General features: G+C 50.2%; 2 protein-coding genes across 2 annotated transcripts in view; one reads left to right on the top strand and one right to left on the bottom strand.

Moving 5' to 3' along the window:
* Positions 1–8,944, top strand: part of MGAT4B (alpha-1,3-mannosyl-glycoprotein 4-beta-N-acetylglucosaminyltransferase B) — a 54,169-nt gene extending 45,225 nt beyond the window's left edge. Inside the window, exons 7-15 of the mRNA XM_082489801.1 lie at positions 21–96; positions 471–585; positions 1,349–1,479; positions 4,466–4,573; positions 5,540–5,733; positions 6,128–6,206; positions 6,674–6,761; positions 7,762–7,874; positions 7,959–8,944. Of these exons, the coding sequence (XP_082345927.1) occupies positions 21–96; positions 471–585; positions 1,349–1,479; positions 4,466–4,573; positions 5,540–5,733; positions 6,128–6,206; positions 6,674–6,761; positions 7,762–7,874; positions 7,959–7,982 (928 nt within the window). The 3' untranslated portion in view covers positions 7,983–8,944. The remainder of the gene's footprint in view (positions 1–20; positions 97–470; positions 586–1,348; positions 1,480–4,465; positions 4,574–5,539; positions 5,734–6,127; positions 6,207–6,673; positions 6,762–7,761; positions 7,875–7,958) is intronic.
* A 1,015-nt stretch (positions 8,945–9,959) lies between these two features.
* LOC309677264 (leukotriene C4 synthase-like) lies at positions 9,960–17,021 on the bottom strand. Its single transcript, XM_082490031.1, has 5 exons — positions 16,816–17,021; positions 13,048–13,147; positions 11,094–11,164; positions 10,430–10,511; positions 9,960–10,167 (listed from the first exon to the last, which is right to left on the bottom strand). Exons 1-5 carry the CDS (start codon positions 16,979–16,981, stop codon positions 10,020–10,022), a joined length of 567 nt encoding a protein of 188 aa, XP_082346157.1. The 5' UTR covers positions 16,982–17,021; the 3' UTR covers positions 9,960–10,019.
* Positions 17,022–17,964: the final 943 nt, after the last annotated feature.

Here is a 17,964-nt window from a genome sequence, read left to right as displayed (position 1 = left end):
AGCGTGTTTGTCTCTGGCAGGTGGAGGACGAAGCAGAACCTCGACTACTGTTTTTTAATGATGTACGCCCAGTCCAAAGGCATCTATTACGTGCAGGTGGGTTTGGTGCTGGGGGCGGAGGGGAGTTGCGTGTACCTGAGAGTTCACGGTGGCTTGTACCCAGCTGAGAGAGGGCTAAGAGCCTGTCTGTGTGGTGTGGCAGAATGGGAGCGGGTTTTAACCAGATAGGTTCAAAAGCTCCATTTCTAAGATGCTTTAGACTTGGAGACCTCCCCCCCTAGGGAGGGCAGGAATCCTTGTTTCATTTACCGTTTAGATTGGGTGAGAAAAATCTACTTGGAGAGTCTTCCAGAATAAACTAGGTCTGCGCCAAAGCTTTTCTCCAGTATACGGCGTGATTGCTCCGCACAGAGGGGCTCTTATTGGAACCTGGATGGGTCATTGGCACTGATTGTCCTTTCCTCTTGCAGCTGGAAGATGATATTGTGGCCAAACCAAACTATCTCAGCACGATGAAGAACTTTGCCTTGCAGCAGCCCTCCGAGGAGTGGATGATCCTGGAGTTTTCTCAGCTGGGGTTTATCGGTAACATTCTCCCTCGCTCACCCCAGTCCTGGCAGACCTGGTCACAAGTGCCTGCTGGTTCTTGCAAGCCCTTAATGCTCTTGGTCCAACTAGTTGTCCCCATGAGATGGTAAAATACTTGGACTTGATCCCTCCCTATTTTTGCAGTGACCCTTGTGTTTGCACAGGGGAGAAAGATCCTCACAGCTGGTACTGCTGATACTCACTTTTAATAAAAATAAACCTGGTCAGTGGCCCAGCAGACAGCCGAGCAGCTTAGATGTGACCAGTAGCTTTTAGGCTGGATGGGATCTGGAGTTGCCTAACAGTGTGCAAAAGGAAGTTTACATCAGCACAGAACTATTTTGGGAACGGCAGTACGTGGTTGCAGTAGCAGCTTGATCTGTTATTTTGGATACTGGTTTGACTGGCTTAAAACTTGTAGTTTTCGGGGCAGGAAATGGTCTGTCCTGCAGCTGGCTGAATGTTTTTCATCCTTATTTCTCCCTGCTGAATGGAAGAGTTTTAGACCTTTTGATGCTGTCGTGACCTGTGAGACACTAATGCGTTCTAATTCTATGATGAATATTAAATCCGGAACTGTATTAGCAGTGCCAGCAGTACTGGTACGTAGAACAGAGCTGCATGCTATTTCCTTTACGTAGAGAGATGGACACATCCAACCTCCACTGCCCAGTCTCCCAAGTTTTTTTTTTATCCAGCTCTGATTCTTGACCGTTTCACACCGTAGCTGCTCTCTCTCCCCCCTTTCTTTGTGCTGTAGGAAAAATGTTCAAGTCTCTGGATCTGAGCTTGATCGTGGAGTTCATCCTGATGTTCTATAAGGACAAACCCATTGACTGGCTGCTGGATCACATCCTTTGGGTCAAAGTCTGCAACCCTGAGAAAGACGCGGTACGTAAACAGCCTCCATTGAAGGGAAACCTTCTTTTGTGCGTGGGCAAATGTATGCTCGGTGCGTGTCTCCAGAGGATCTTTTCTGTGAGCCCTGGTGCTAACTGACTTTGCACTGAGCCATGCTGTCGCTGTGGAGCATGCTGCGGGGCATCCTTGCAGATTGTGTAAGCAAAGACCTGGGCGTTCAGGCTTTTGTAGTCTGCAGCTGTCAGAAAAGGCATTATTTCCGCATCTAAGCACTAAAAAGGTATTCTTCCTCCAGTCCTTGAGGAGAGTAGCTGTTCCCCATTCTTCTGTGTTGTTTTTCATTACAGCATGCTTCTCTCCCTGAAGCCGTTCCCTGCTCGCTGACTATAACCCCAGAATAACCCTTTGGCTCAGGGCTGGTGTGCCATACCAGCCTGGAGCACACATGCAGGCTGCCCAGAGAGCTCACCCCAGATGACCCAAGAGCGAGCTCGCTGCGCGTAGCGTGCCAGAATGAAGCCAGAGCACGCAAACCTCTTGTCGGGGTTTCTAGGAGGGTGCAGAGAGGTGAAATGGGCTCCGTTTTCATGCTGCCATCTCATTAGCGGAGCCGTGTCTGCAGGAAACCTTGCAGACAGCAGCACGGAAGCCCCCATGCCCTGTGGAGGTTGTGTCTGAACTCCCATCGGCGGCAGCAGCGAGGGGCTAAAGCGAGTGGAAAGGGCAGAGGAGGAGTGTGTGTGACAGTAAGTGTAAAATGAGCTCACCACCAGATACTCTCATGTCTCCTCTCTGAACATATTGTATTTACTCATACGCTCGTTCACCCTCCTCCCCCGGCAGAGAATGAGCAGCAGAGTCCTCGTGCAGCACTTGAAGCCAGTTGCTTAGGATGGGCCTCGTGGCCACAACTATTTTGTGGTGGCAAACGCTAGGGCGTGTGGTCACTCTGGGGATAAATACTGTATTTATGTGTTGAGGGGGACAGGGCACCCTGAGGGCTGCGCAGAATTAGGGCAGGGCTGTGGTTTAATTTGGCCTGATCACTGGCAGAGGCCATGAGGTTGGCTCCAGCCCCTCGTGTGCAGCAGGACCGGTCTCTGATGATGTCCATTGTGTCCTCCTGGCACTTCAAACCATGTGCTCAGGTGTGGCAGAGCAGTCCCCGGAGTTGTCCTGCAGCCCCCGGGGTCCTCACAGCCACGGGTAAGGCCAGGGTGGCGGGGTGCTGGGATGGAGCTGGGAACAATGCTGCTTTCTGTGTTTCCCCCTTCAAAATCTTCAACTTGAGCATTGATTAAGTGCAGATCCTGCTGCACAGGACCATCTTCGCCTTAGCTCGTCTTTGCTCATCTTCTCCTACCTGGCGGAGCCAAGGTTTTCCCAGGGGAAACTGCAAACCTCTTAAATGCATTGCCTTTTTAAAAATTAACCTACTTTCTGTGTGGATTTCTGGCTCCTTTCCCCCACTGTTTGCATGATTAACTCTGCACAGCGCTCTTTCAAACACGGCTTTCCCTTGTAAATCCCACTGTGCAGAATCAAATTGGTAGCGGGGAGGATTTGTCTTTTTGATTGAAAGTTTGTTTGACCTGAGCTTTTGGTAAGTGCTTTGCCTGCTCTGGATATATTCTGCTCTTTCTTTTTTAACTAATTTTAGATTTACCTGGGGTAAAGCTGTGTGAAAGGATGACCTTCTTACCACCAACTGAGCCATTCCCCCTCCTGGCTCGACTGAGACAACGCTGCTTTCAGCAAATGCTTCTTTAGCAGAAGGGGAAAAGGGGTAACAGAGAAATGAGGAGATGCTGTATCTCCCTCCGTTCCCCTTCCTCCTCCTCCACTCCCCATCCAGAGCGGAATCAGACCTGATGGGGTTGTGTCTGGGGTTGCTGGCAATGAGTAGGGTCTCTCCCATTAGCATGGCTAGTTTTAATTTTCTAATGTAACGTGAGCTGGATTAGGGGATTATCTCCTCCGCAGCTTGCAGGGGTCATGCCTGGAATTTCCCAGCTCCCAGCCCGGTGGCGGTGGCCCGTGCGGGCAGCCCATCGTGGGGGCGGCTCGGTGTGGCCGGCTTTGCCCCTGCACCCTGCCTGGTGCCAGGCAGCCGGTGACGCAGTGCCCGGCAGCGGGCTTTCTGCCGGGCGTGCTCTTGGGTGGGAGGTTGCGAGAGCAGATGTGGTAGGGGTGTGCGTGTGTTTCTTTTCCTGGAAAAAGTAAAATTCAGAAAACAAATACCCTCCCCCTCCAGTTTTTAACCCTGTATTTTTGTCCCGCTCCCCCAAACTGAGAGAAATGAACTGTTTTTAAAACGTGAGTTCTTGTCTCCGTGCGCTCAGTGGTTTTCCCCTTTGTCCTTTATTTCTTCTCCATTGCCTCTCTCCTTCCACCCTATGGAAAATCAGGGTTGGCTCAGAGTTGCATCTCCAAGTTTATTTACATGGTGGGACGGGTGTGAAACAGCCAAACAGCTCAGACAATGGCACGTGCCATACGTCTGCCTAACAGCCCCTGCCAACAAACTGAAAACTCTGCCCGTCTGAAAAGAGCCCACACTTGCTACCTGTTCGCTCAGGCTCTGAATCATCCCAGGACTTACTGTACCTTCAGATATCAGTGATGCTGAGCTCTTGAGTTGTAGGAAAAAGGCTTTCCCGATAAGCCAAGGACAAAAGAACCTAAATTCTCTGGCTGTCTCTGCCTGACAGCACCCAGAGGAGGTTTGCTCAGCGTTTGCTAAGCTGTGCTTGGCAAGGAGACGTTTGACGCTTAAACCTGGGCACTCCGGCTGCCCTGCAGAGCCCGGTGGGTGACCGGCCGAGAGTCATGGTCAAGTTCCTCCAGAGTATGGTTAAAAGCCCTCTTGCCAATAAAAGCATAGACATGGAAGGTCAGGGCTGTTTATCACTCCCCTTTCCCTGGGGTTTGGCCATGCCTTTGTCCGTTCCTCTCGCCGGGCACAGCTGACCGCAGAGGTTTAAGCATGGGGCTCTGCGGGGTTGTGTTATTTCAGAAACACTGCGACAGGCAGAAGGCAAACCTGAGGATCCGCTTCAAGCCCTCGCTATTCCAGCACGTGGGAACCCACTCCTCCTTGGCTGGGAAGATACAGAAGCTGAAGGTGGGTACCAGCTGCCTGTCTAAGCTGCAGATGGCCTTTCTGCCAGGCCTGGCCTGTGGGCACACGGGAACCGGCTGCTCTTGGGGCGGGAACATCAGTGACAGCAACTGGTGGGGCAGTGGCAGCTGGATTTCTGTGCAGTAGTTGTGTTTTATTCTGAATTACAGGGAGCTCATGTAGCTCCTACTTGTCAGCATGGCAGTGACGTGTACCAAGAGTCGCTGCAAGCTTTTAAGCTTTGGTACTGGTCCCAGACACCCATCCTGAGTGCTGAACCAGGTGATTTCCAGTGCCGGGCAAGTGGTTTCAAAGCATCTACTGAAAAACCCTGGAGAGATGACTCCTGGGTTGCTCCGACTTCCTTCCCACCCCCCTCCTTGTTCTTGGGATTTGCTGCTAGACAAACTTGAGCTTGCTGTGTAAGAGCTTAAATTGTTTGTTTATGTTTAAACATCAACAAAATCAAGCTTCCCACAGCTATATGTGCAGGACCCATAGACACGTATCCCTGGGCTGTGCTCAGTCCTGTGTATCCCCAGGTATATAGATGGTGTAATCCAGTTTCTGTCGCAGCGCAGTGCCCATCAGGCTGTGTAATCCAATCATTTTATGCTATCATCAGTCTCCCAGCAGCCTTCTGCTCAGGTGTAAGGACTGTTTGCAGAGCTCCTGGGGCAGGGACAGGCGTTTGAGGACGCTTGGGCAACAAAAGGCTTTTTGGTGCCGGATCAGAGTGCAGAACCATGGTGTGTCTCTGCTGCCTCTCATGAAGTTGTGTCCTCCTGGGATCCAGCCACGCATTGCCCTCTCTGGTGCCTTCACTGGATCACTCACATCCCTCATCCTTCTGCTCTGTGCTAATCAAGACCTTTCACTTTGCGGTGCCTTTTTGCTGGCACCTCTGTTCCTCATGAGCGAGAGCAGTTCATGACCCCTTTTCTGCCCTTTTGCTTTGCGCCCACCAAGGATAAGGACTTTGGCAAGCAGGCCCTGCGGAAAGAGCACGTCAACCCTCCTGCGGAGGTGAGCACCAGCCTGAAAACCTACCAGCACTTCACCTTGGAGAAGGCTTACCTGCGGGAGGACTTCTTCTGGGCCTTCACTCCCACCGCCGGAGACTTCATCAGATTCAGATTCTTCAAACCACTCCGCATTGAAAGGTCAGTGCCTGGGGGGGGCGCCTCAGTGATGGGGGGACACGAGGACAGCCTGGAATGTACAGAGACACTTCCTTTTTGCTATTCTTGCTCATACTGAAGTTCTTGCCCACCTCCTGCTCCCAGGAGGAGGGAGCAGTGCTCTTCCAGGGGGGAGGGGATAATTTGACCCTTTTTTGGTGGGTCCATGTCTGCCGGAGCCCTTTGCTTTCTGGCGTCTGTCAGCAATCTACCGTTTGCTAATCTGGCACAGGTGGAATCCTTCCAAACCATGTGCCCGTGGGCTTTTTGGGAAGGTGCCTGTTAGGTGGAGCTGTTTGATGGTTCAGCTAGGTTGAGAGCCATCATGTCCCCCCTCACTCAGTGTGGGTTTCCATGGCTTTGGTCTCTGTCACAGGTTCTTCTTCCGCAGCGGGAACATCGAGCACCCAGAAGACAAACTCTTCAATACGACTGTGGAGGTTTTGCCATTTGACGTAAGTGTTTTATTGAGAATTGAGACGGGGGTGGAGTGGGAAGCGAAAGAGGTTTGAGAGAAGGGAACTGCTTAAAGCCGTCAGGAAAATCTTTACAAGAGTCATTGCCTTTGAGAGGTGGTGGCTGAGAACCAGGGAGTCACGCCTGGTGTCGTACCCGCTCCGGAGCAGGATGCCGCACTGAGCAGTCGCTATGGTAGCCACCAGTGCCTGCAGAGGGGATGCTCAGATAGATGGGATGGCTGCAGGAGGAGGGGATGGAGCCAGGATGATGCAGTGGAAGGAGCAGCATGAGGGCAGCAAATGTCCTCTTGTTTTGGGGCATGAGACTCAGGGTGCCAGGCTGGGGGCAGGGACAAGATGCCAAGGGCTGCTGGTGAGGGCAGCTCCAGGGCTGCTGCTGTTGTGTGGGGCTTTTGGGTGGCTCTTACCACTGGTCTTGTGCAGAGCTCCTCTCCTTCCCGCAGAGCCTGCAGTCGGATAAGGAAGCCTTGCAGGAGGGAAGAGGCGCAGTCGTCAAGTACCGCAGGACGCCGGATGGCTACATCCAGATAGGTACGGCGGGGTGCAGGGTGGTAAACTGCCTGTTGGGTTTGATGCCACAGCCCGTATCCTCACCTTCAAGTGAAGCGAGACCCTTGGTGCTGTTGGCTTGGCAAAGGGTAATTTCTGCTTGCCAGGAGTCTGGTTGGAATCAGATCTATTTATCAGTCTCCTCTCATCTACTGCCCTCCCTCCCCCTCTTAGACAAGGTGTCCTCTTCAGGTACTTTTCAGTCCTGTGTTTCTGCCTGTCTCTGCTCAGAGCTGGGACCAAACCATTCAGGTTATCCATTTGCCTAACCTGGTGGTAAAAACCCGCACCACGAGCGATTTCGTGCTCTCCCTCCGCAGCCTGTCTCAGTACTCGCACCGCTTGGACTTTGTCTCCTGCCACCTGAGCTGGTTTTAATGCTTGTCCTACCCTTGGACAAGAACGAGGGATTGCAGCCTACAGGGACCCACTGGTGTGTGGTAAAGCCCTGGTGTCCCTGCTAAGACTTCTTTTTTTTTTTTTTTTAATAGACAAATAAAAGAATAATTCCCTGGCACGTGTAGCTTTTTGCCATTTTAGCCTTCCTGTGCATGCTGTCTAGTTTCTCCCAGTTGCATTTTCAAAAAAAACCCAAACAAATCACACCCAAAAATGGGACACAGCAGCAGGCTGAGACCTTGTTAGAACTATGGATATGAGACTTGTCTCCGTGGCTTGGATCCCGAAACGACGTTTGCCTCAGAGGACAGTGCTGCCCTCAGGCTGCTCTGCTCCCCTTTTTGCACAGCAGTGATATGTAGCCAAATACTCCCCATTTTGTTTGGGGTAGCTGATTTTCTTTTTGTTCCCCTCAGCGTAGCATTTTGCACTGCAAGGATGTCCACGCTGCCGGTCTTCAGCCCTGGTGTCGGGGAGCTGCGGGCAGGGGCTGCCATGGCTGCTCGTGGTCCCCCCGAGGGGGGGACAGGGGCCTGGCTGCCAGGGGACTGTCCCCGCGTCACCCGTGTGCTCTCCCCTCCAGGCTCCTTCTCCAAGGGCGTCGCGGAAGGCGAGGTGGACCCATCCTTCGGGCCGCTGGAGGCCATCAGGCTGTCCATCCAGACCGACTCCCCGGTGTGGATCATCCTGAGCGAGGTAAGCCGGGCTTCATCGGCAGGGCCTGGGGCTCCCCGCCGCCTCCCCCAGCTTCTCTCTGATCCCAGCCCTCTCTCCTTTCAGATTTTTATCAAAAAAGCGGAGTGATGAGGGCGTGAGGAAGGGTGGACACGCGTGGATTCCCCGGTCCTGCTCCCTCCCCTCCTGCTCCCTCCTCCCCGCAGCGTCTCGCCCGGGCACAAGGACAGCCATGCCGGCGAGGCGCAGGCCCGGCCACCGGGAGGCAAATGGGCTGCCAGGCCGGCACCACCGTCCCCAGCCGGCGCTGCAGGGCCAGGATGTCGTCTTCTCCAGAAGAAGAGCAAAAAGCAAAACCCAATATCCCGTGCAGAGGGCTGGCGTCGCTCCCCCCGGCCGCCGCGCGCATCGCTCGGGCCGCACCGACACAGGGGACAGTTTGGGGTCAGGATGAGCTGTAATAAATGTGGGGACTAAAAGCACCTTCAGCCCAGGACAGGGCAATCCCCCACTTTGGAGATGGACTCCAGGGGGAGCTTGGTCATGTTGAGTCCTGCCAGCGCGCTGGGATGGAGGCGGCCGGGGACCGAGGTCTGCCGTGCCTTCGCCCAGGCAATGGTCCTGGCCACAGCTGAGGATTAAGCGAGGGTGAAGACTGACCCTCCTTCGGCGGAGGAGGAACGAATCCGACGGGGTTGGAGCTATGAGTATGGCAGGGAAAACAAAACAAAACAAAAAATAAAATACGCCACACTGTGCCTGCCAGCATCGAACACAGCCCCTTAACTCACGGTGAAGTCTCCAGTGTTTTCATGCCTTGAGATTGAGTGCAGAAACCATCTTTTTAAATAACTATTTCAGTTATTGATAGGTGTGAAATTTTGGGGGGGGAGGGGGAAACAAAAAGGAGAAGTAGCCCAGTTCAAAAATAGTAGGGATCAGTGTAAATCCCAATGTCTCTTCAGCTATACACTGGAATGCATTATACTACTTTAATGTGCTGTATTTTTTATTATTGGATACATTTGATTTTTCAAGTACATCTCTATATATAAATATATAAAATAATGTGCACTGTAATAAAAGCTAAATTTAAAGCTTTGGTGCGGCGGTGAGAGTCATTCGCAGCAGGGAGGCACCTGCCCTGGCTCTACCCACCTGTTTCCCCTCCCCAGGACAGTGGGTGTCCCTGGGGCCAGGGACCCGCTGGAGCTCCTGCACCCGAAATGGAGTCATTCCTCAGCGCTCACCCGTACCCGATAACTCCCAAAGCATCACTCCTGCTGGGGAAAGCACTTAAGAGTGGCCCAGTGGGAAACTGGTCTTTTTGCCCCAGCATCACAGGAACCTTCATCAGTTGTTAAAAAAGGAAGGCTGGACAGCTCTTTCCTCAGCGGGAGCAGGGAAGGCACTTGGGCACCCATACACACGAGGATGCACTTGTGGAACAAGTCTTAGAAAATAGGTTGCTTTTTTTATTCCCACATACAGCTTAGCAGAGCGCTGCCTGGGTGATGCCTGCTTCAGTTACCTGCAAACCCTGAGCTTGCAGTGGGTTGGTGATAAATGAAATCAGGGCCAAGTCAAGATCATTAAATCAATGCCAAGCACAGACATTAGCATTTGGACTAGTGTCAGGCTTTTTTCCCCAACATTTGGGTAAGGTTTTAGACACATTTACCTAGCCTTTCGAATTAGGTTCAGTAACGGCAGCTTTTCCCATATGAGCCCTTCAGATGTTCTCACGCCCAGTCCCCAAGCACTTTGACAACCCCAGGTGATCTCTCCTGAGAAAAGGAATTTATTTTTTGTATGTCCATGTTGTGATCCTTCAACATTGATCATTAAAGCAGTAAGGAGGAGTGACAGCAGCGTACGGGTCGATCTGTGCTCCACGAGACAGAGCCAGAGGCATTAGAGGTTTTAGAGCAGACAGCGCTACAGAACCCGGCTGTGAAGCCCAAGGGCAGGGGCAGGGGCTGGGCAGCGTTTGCTTTCTAGAAGTGACATTATCTCTGAAGAGCAGAGCTTTGCGAGCAGAGAAGTGCCAGCGTCCACCTCCCTTCAAAGGTAAGCACAGAGCTGGGGAGATGCTCAATCTCTGACCATGCCAGGCGACTCCCTCCCCTCTGCCGAGGGGTGGTTTTGGGAGAGCGGTGGCCCCGCTTACCAGGTGCCGAGCAGCTGGAGGGGCTGCGTTAGCGCTGCCATCCATGCGGAGGAGTCGGGCAGCAGAAAGTGTGCCAGGAGCCCGGCCACCGCCAGGCCCAGCAGCAGCCAGAGCAGCCGGGCGCTGGCGTACATCGGTCCCAACCTGCGCGGGGAGAGAACACCGTCAGACACCGCCAGCCAGCCGGGGCACAAAGCGTGCTGGCGGGGGCTTGGCGTCCCCCATCCACCTCTGAGACAGTGCTGGGGAAGAGTTGGTGGGGCCACGAGCGTGTGGGGGCAGAAGGGGGTGATGCAAACCTGCCTTCAGTACCACCTGTGGGAAGGAACCCTGCCCCGGGGACACATCCTGCACCCAGCCTCCCTGGGCTGGTTTGGGGTGACCACAGCCCCGGCTGGGTACTAACCGTCCCTGCGCAGCCACGGTGTATCCCTGGAAATACTTGAAGCGGGTGTAGAGGTACAGCAGTCCACACACCGCAGCCACACCTGTGGGAGAGACAGGAGCTGAGCGTGGGATGAACTTTTTGTGAGGGATGAACTTCTTTGCCCCCTAAAATTTGCCCCGGGACTTGGGTTTGCAACGCTCTCTTTCAAGGTCCTTCCTCACTTTTTCCCTGCAGCAGCAGCCGAATTCCCAAAACCCACTTGGTACGGGATGGACAGTAGATGACTAATTGTTTGGGTTATGGTTTCTCGTTCTGATGTAGCGATTTGGGTATTGCGTTGCAGCTCTGCTTCAGCTTGCTACTGCCCTGGCACCATGTGCCGGCCTGACCTTATCTAAGAGATGCAGCGCGGGGACAGCCGGGCTCTGGCGTAGGAGCGCTGGCTGCCTGTGCCACCAAACCTCTCCTCTGGGCAGGAGACCGGCTCGGCTGCTACCAACAGCTTCGTGCACTCTGGAGCTGGGGCGCTCCGCAGTCTGTCCGGCCACAGGGGAACTTTGCTTTCCCCAAGTAACAGCCTCACGGGTACAGAGAGGATGTGCCTAAGTCACAATGGGATTTAAATTGGGGGTTTTCTGGTTTGTGCATGTGTTTTGGGTTGGGGTTCCCCCTCCCCCCTTACCTTGATGGAAGAAGATTCCAGCAACCCAGAGGAGCGAGAGAAAGATCGGGAAGTACTCTGAGCAATTCACCCTGGTGAGAACCAGAGATGAGAGTTAAAACCGCATCCTGACACGTCAGAAACCAGTTAACTGAGGCCAGAGAGGTGAGCTGGAAACGCATATTCGAGCAAAATAAAAGGGCTGATAAGAGGCACTGCTGTGCTGTGCTGTGCTGTGCTGGGGAGAAAGCTTTCTCTGCGACCAAGGACACCCGATATCTGTATCTTAGAGAAGAAAAGCACCCAAACAACGCACGGCCTCCACCTCACCCGCGTTCACATGGGCCCCGCCATGACGAGCCGTGGCCGAGATGGAGATTTGTCTCTGCTGGTCCCTCGGCGGGCTCTGTCCTTGGTCCCACACGCAGCGCCTTCGCGGACAGTGAAGCACAGCTACGGCTTAAAAGCTGCAAGGGTGGAGGTTCCTTGGCATTATTTAAGGAGCGTTCCCTTCCCCTTGGGTGAGCACAGCTCAAATCTGGGTGTCACACGAGTCACGCTCCAAGAAGGAGCCTTCTCCCAGATTCAATTTAGCAGAAGGTGATCGGATCTGCAGCCAAGTTTTCTTTTCTTCCTTCCTTTTTCTTTTAGTGACAAAAATACAGGTTTTCCACAAGAAAGAACAGCGGGAGCTGTGCTATTAAAGACAATGGGTTCATTTCTCAATTTCTCCTACATTTTACCATTCCTTAGGCAATTTAATCTTAAATTTGGCCAAAAATTTACTAAGCCTCGGGGAACGGAGCCAGATTGGGAGCTGGAAAAAGTCTGAAGACCCTTATACTACAAATGCAGTTTGAGCCTCAGCGAGGGGAGGCTGCCAGGTTTCCGCGAGTGAGTAATAAATCAATACTTTTCTTCCCCTCTTTTTTTTCTTTTTTTAATATATCGAAACAAATTATTCATTTGTATCCTTTTCTACAGGGAAAAGAATAAGGGGATGAAAAAGCACACGATAAAGAAATACCTTCTCAAACTCAAGTTCCCCGAGGTCGCCTCCTCTGCAGAATATAGCGGAGGGCTTCCCGGCACGCCGGAGCCCACAGCACGACCTGCTTAATGCACAGCAGCCCAGAATATAATTAAAAGCCTCATCAACGGCTACCCAGCGAGCAAAGGCTGATGCCTTCCATGCAGGCTGGCCTTTCACAGCATCGCAAAAGGACCGAAGCGGGTGTTTTTGTCACTCCGCAAATGTTTGCTGCACGCTGGCAAGGAAACGCAGCTGCTTTGTTCAGGATTTAGTGCCGTGCTCGAGCTACCCTTCAAACCACCCCCGGCCAGTTCCTTTCACTCGCTTATGAAACAGCACGATTGAGATGAAAGAAGGAATCTGGTGTTTGCTGGAAGCCAAAGGGATCTGTGAACGTTTCCAGCTTAGCTCCAGCATTGCTCTCTCCATAGGAACAGAGCAAAAAGAAACAGCCCTCGGCACGGGCCCGCGAGTGCCGACTTCCACAGTACAATGGCTTAAAAAAAAGAAAAAAATTAAAACATCCTCATGGCTGGTTCTGCCAGCAAGGCCCTTTGCTTCAATTCAACAGCAAAAACACACAGGCAAATATTAGGTTATTAATATAGCTTCAGCTACTCTCACAATTTGGAGCCAACATTAATATTAAATTTAATCATTGTAATGCATTAAGGCTCAGCACCTCTTCCATACCGCCACTAATTTGTAACTTGGCTGCCTCTCACGATGCCAGAAGGAGGATTATCATGGATGGACAGAAACACTCCAGCCACAGCTAAGTGCTCCAAATCAAAACTCAGACTTCTGCACACAAAGCATTAAAAAAAAAAAAAAATCCTATCAGCAGCAATAAATGAAAAGGTGACTTCAGTCTTTCCTGGTAGTGACGTTTGACTCAAGTCATAACTAGAGGGAGTCACCACAAAAAAGTCAAAATCTTACTGAGCTCTGAAGATCCGCTCAAATTCAGGGTGCCCTGTTGTCTCGGGAGGGGAGATCTTGAACTTCCGTCGGGCATAGATCACCTGCAGCGTAAAATAGGCTAAAAAAAGAACACAGGAACAGTCCAGAAGCACTTCATTCAGCCAAGCTTTATCTAGCTTGGAATCGAGCAAGTGGTTAGAGGGAAAGAGCTGGTACTGTCTAGGTTCATAGTCCAGGGCCGTCACACACAACCTGGAATAAATGTGCCATTTATTTCTCGCCCGTACTGTAAACCCAGATTTGGTTATTCTGGCAGAGCGCCTGTGCCACAGAGCTGATGTGTCGGCTGGTGCTTTGCATGGTCTCGCACCCGGCAGCGGCAGAGCCCTGGGTGCTGCTCCCCGACAGATCAAACGCGCTCGGGAAGGCCAGCAACACACATTAAAACCTTACTGAGTCTACATCCCATCACAAAATTATTCTTTTTTTAACCTCACGCTCTGTATTTAGTGTTGGTACACCCTCAGCCAGTCTGGTGGGAATAATATATAACACCTCCCGCTACACCCAGCAGGCACAAAGCTTTTGTACAAGGGCAGCACCGTGTCACAGCGCAGCATCCAAACTGAAGCACTGGGGTATCATTAAGTCAATTAGAGATGCTCTTATTCATGGCAATAAAAGGAAATGGGGAAGGGGGTGACAGTTTCTTCCACTTCGTTCCTGCAGGGCAGCCCCACGGCTTGAGCAGTTCGAGGAGCAGCGGTGCTGCCGGTGACTGCTATCAGCCTGTGCCGAGTTTGGGCCGAGGTGCAAACTCTGCGTCTGCTACATCGCTGCTTTGTACATTTGTAAGGGACGTAGAGAGTCACTTCAAAACAATGAAAACTTGTCAACCTGAAGATTTTGACGGTTTCACTGTTTGATGAAAGATCTTACTCCCACGGGTGATTGCTGATGTTTCAAGTGCATATATTTAGGTGCAATACTACATTGTTGCCTTTACCAAAAATGAGAATTTTCATATAGGAGAAAACTAAATTAGAAAAACAATTACTTTGGTGGCTGTGGCAGCATGCTGCTAAGTGAGTCACTTGGATTAGCAAGGTCCTAACGTAGCAACATCTCCAGAGCATCGAGCTGCAAGGACTGCCTTGTGGACCATCTTATTCTAACAAAGAAGAGAAAAGCAGAACAGGAGAGAGAGGGAACGCAGGGACAGATGTTGCAAGATTAAAGACAAGACAGATCCACGCGTGCCTGCAGAAAAGCATGCGAACATATGTAGAAGAAAAGGGAATTAGAAATGTAAATAATCTGATGCTATGTGACCTATGCATTACACAACGTATTATCCATTTAAATACACAGACATTCATTTAAGATAACACCCGTATGTTCTAGTATCTTCCACACTGTGTGCAGTGACCCAGCCCCACACGAGAGTTGCTGGGAGAGAAAGCTGGGGAGGAATAAGTTTGCTTCCTCCCACCCCCGGTTCGTGTGCGGCTGATTACAGCGGAGGGTGAGGATGTGGTCCTGCCCCGAGATGCAGCAGGATACACCACAGCATCCCCCCTGTGACACCAGCCAGGGCTGCAGCAACACACAGCCCACAGTTCAGCAGCGGCTGGCAGAGCTCGGGGAAAAGGATGACCCACCCTGTTTGTTACCTCCTCTTCGCATCAGGAAAGCGCATCTCTCCTACGTGACTATTCAACGCTCCCACAGTCTCGTCCCAACCACCTCTCAAGAAATGGGCTGAGCTGAAGTTACTGCATCGCGCGCAGCTCTGGCTTGTGGCATAAGCCTGACTGTGCTGGGCAATGGTCTTCATCCTGCTTTGTGCCATCTGCACCCTTCCTAATGGAGCATTCGTGTGACCGATGGGCTGTAAGAACAGTTTCAGACCCAACCTCTCCATCAACCCTATGCTTAACATCTTGCTTGTGTACAGGGGCAAATATTCAGACAAATCCCGCAACAGATGTTTTATGCTTAGGGGTGGATAATACATAAAACATCCAGCCAAGAGGAGCAAGACCCCTTTGGAGGATGGTTAGCTGTCCTCCACACCTGCCGTATGGGTGAAGCATTAAGGATGAAGAATCACCCTCCGAAAGCGCTTCTCAGAATGAGGTGTTGAAAAAAACCACACTGCTCAAGCCTTCTCAGCATCGACTTTTGGGGTGGGGGGGTGGGGTGGGGAAGAGTTCCATCTACTCTGCAGAACCGTTCAAACTATTTTTTTTGTGGTTCAGGTCTCAAGGTTTAAATTCCTGTGTGGATCCCCACACAGCTCAGAGGGGCTGAGCTCTCCCTGCACTTTGCCCCTCAGTGGAGCTATCAGCCGGACCTTCATCCTCTATTTGCTTATGTCCACAAACTTGTCAGACCATATCATAGCTGATAGCCACCACATTTGAGTGAACGTGGCAAACAAGCTCTGTGGGGACTGATAGTGACATTGCATGTGTTTTCTTTCCTTTGAAGCCATAAAAAAAAAGGGGGCAGGGGGGAATAACAACTGTGGTACCATTGTTGTGCTGTCGGGTACAGCGGTCGAGACAGGGCAGGGACACATCCTTACGGAGCACTAAGCTCAGAGCTTTACTGAACTGAGCATAACTAAATTAAGAAGGGGAAAGTTGAAAGAAAGCAGAATCTGTGTATTCAGAAGAAAATAAAAATTAAAATCAACCAATGCTGTACTAAGCCATTGAATTGTGTCTCCTACATCAGGATGTGATGGAAGAGTATTTGTACATCTAGTACCCATCGGCTGATGTCATTACTGATAATTCAGGAAGCTTGAATGCTGTTCTTCAAGAAACGTATTTGTGGTTTAAATAATGCTTATATGATGAAATTTTCATCTGATGGCTAAAAAAATACATCAGGCTGCTCAGAGATTCACATCCATTTGTAAGTAAAGAGGTGCGATAGCTCTACAGTGAATTAATTCAGTAATAAAAAAAAAAAAAACACAAACCAACCTCCCCTCATAGAAACGTGAAGACTTTAATAAAATGGGGGCTCTGTCCCCACCCCAGGCAGGGGCAGTGTCCCCTTTCCTGACCCTCCCAAAGCCGAAGGGGGAGAGCCCTTTGCCCAAAGGGCCCACAATTAGACACAAGAGGTAGAGGGAGTACGGCAACACTGCTGCTTCTTTCGGAATGGTCTAAACCAAACGCGTCTATTTAAATTACAAGAAGTCGCTGACTTAGTTTGAAGATGTCTGAGTCTATTTCTGACCAGAAGGGCTTGCATTAGTTTCCAAATTACTGTGTGCTGTCAACTCATCTTGTCATCTGCTCTGTGCAGCTAAGTTATATGAATTGAACACATAACAGTATCGGTCACAGGGAAGAAATACATGTGTACAAGACTCTCTTTTCCATATACATATATGTTTGTACACTGACCTCTTCATCGGTGTATTTATTAACCTGTCTTTATTACAAAGTTACAAATTAGCTGCTAAAATTCAATCACAGAAGGCATTTTCCTTTAAAGACATTCTATTGTTGAAATTAGTTTTATTTAACTTAAATTTCATCTCCTTCTAGGATGCTGGCTTTGAGGTTTGCGGATCGTTTTATTAAATTACGAACAGCCTCGGGTACAACATTCCCACCGGGAATGACCAAACTTTTGCATCATTTTACCGTGTTGGCAAACAGCAACTTTCATTCCAGAGACTCCAAGCAAAATACAGGAACCAAGTTCCACAAAGCTTAATATAATTAGTGTAATACTACCTAGCATTATATAAAGCACATTTACCTTGCTCCAGGACTCCCAAAATTGTGACAGTGGCCAGCAGGTCTATCTGATTTCTCATGCTGCTGACTGGGGAGCAAAGCCCTGGCCAGGTGCGGTGAGTACTGCTGCTCTCCAGTCCTCTTCTCCCACTCTCCCACCACCGCAGGCTCCACAACAGCCGCCTCATTGCTCTGCACCAACACGTGTTTCCTCCACCACACGTTAACTCTCCCCACACCACACAACTTCCAAAGCAGGCAGCCAGCTGAAAGCGCCTGTTCGAGACAAGTGCCTTCTGTGGAACTGCGTAACAGCAAAAGTTTTAGATGCACAAACTGTGAAATTCTTGCAGTTACATTTACAGATTCTATACCATGACTGAATTACATATTGCCGGCCGTGAAAAGACGATGGGAATTTTTCCAGCCCTCTTATTGCTAGTTTTAATCAAGTGTAAAGCATCTAAATTATGTGCTAGGTCATAAAAATCATTAACAAGCATTTACAAATTAATGACATGACCTTCTGCTCTTTACTCCAAGTAAGTTGACCACATGAAAGATTTTCTAGGCTTCAGCTGGAATAACTCAGTTCTGTTACTGGGTTCTGAATTTTTAAAAGAGCATTCAGCTATCTTACCCCATTAATTAATGCTCTAAGTTTCCCAAATAAAAGTACTGTTCTTTTCTAGCACTTGGTCACTTTTTGTAGTTTTCTGGCGTTTTTACAATTCTGCAGTACAAACCTTTTCCTGGCTAACATACAAAATAGAAGTTCTCAGTTCAGAACAGAAGGCAGCATAGGATGTAGAAACACACAGACCCTCAGAAATGTTACACTGACATCAAAATTATAACTGTGAAATGAAACGTTTGAAAAACAGCAGTATTTTAGCCCTGCACAACTTTTCTCCCCAGTCCACAAAAGCAAAATACACATCAGTTCAAAAAGTTACTCCAAAACACAGGATACGGGTAAAAGACTACTGACTTTGAAGATTTGAAAACCAAAAAGGAGAAGACAAAGGTATAATTCAGTATCAGCTAAGGTTTTCCCTTAATTTTGATGAAGAGAGGGGACAGGATATGGCTGAGCTATTGCATTTCTCTCTGTACAGTCACACACAAAACCTCAGTACAGAATTTGTGCACAAAACCAATGAGAAGAGAC

The sequence above is a fragment of the Vanellus vanellus genome (genome assembly GCF_965231255.1).
Source record: "Vanellus vanellus genome assembly, chromosome: 13".
In the NCBI taxonomy this organism is placed as follows: domain Eukaryota; kingdom Metazoa; phylum Chordata; class Aves; order Charadriiformes; family Charadriidae; genus Vanellus; species Vanellus vanellus.
The sequence above is the reverse complement of the archived record's forward strand: the minus strand, read 5'-3'. Positions and strand labels throughout refer to the sequence as shown.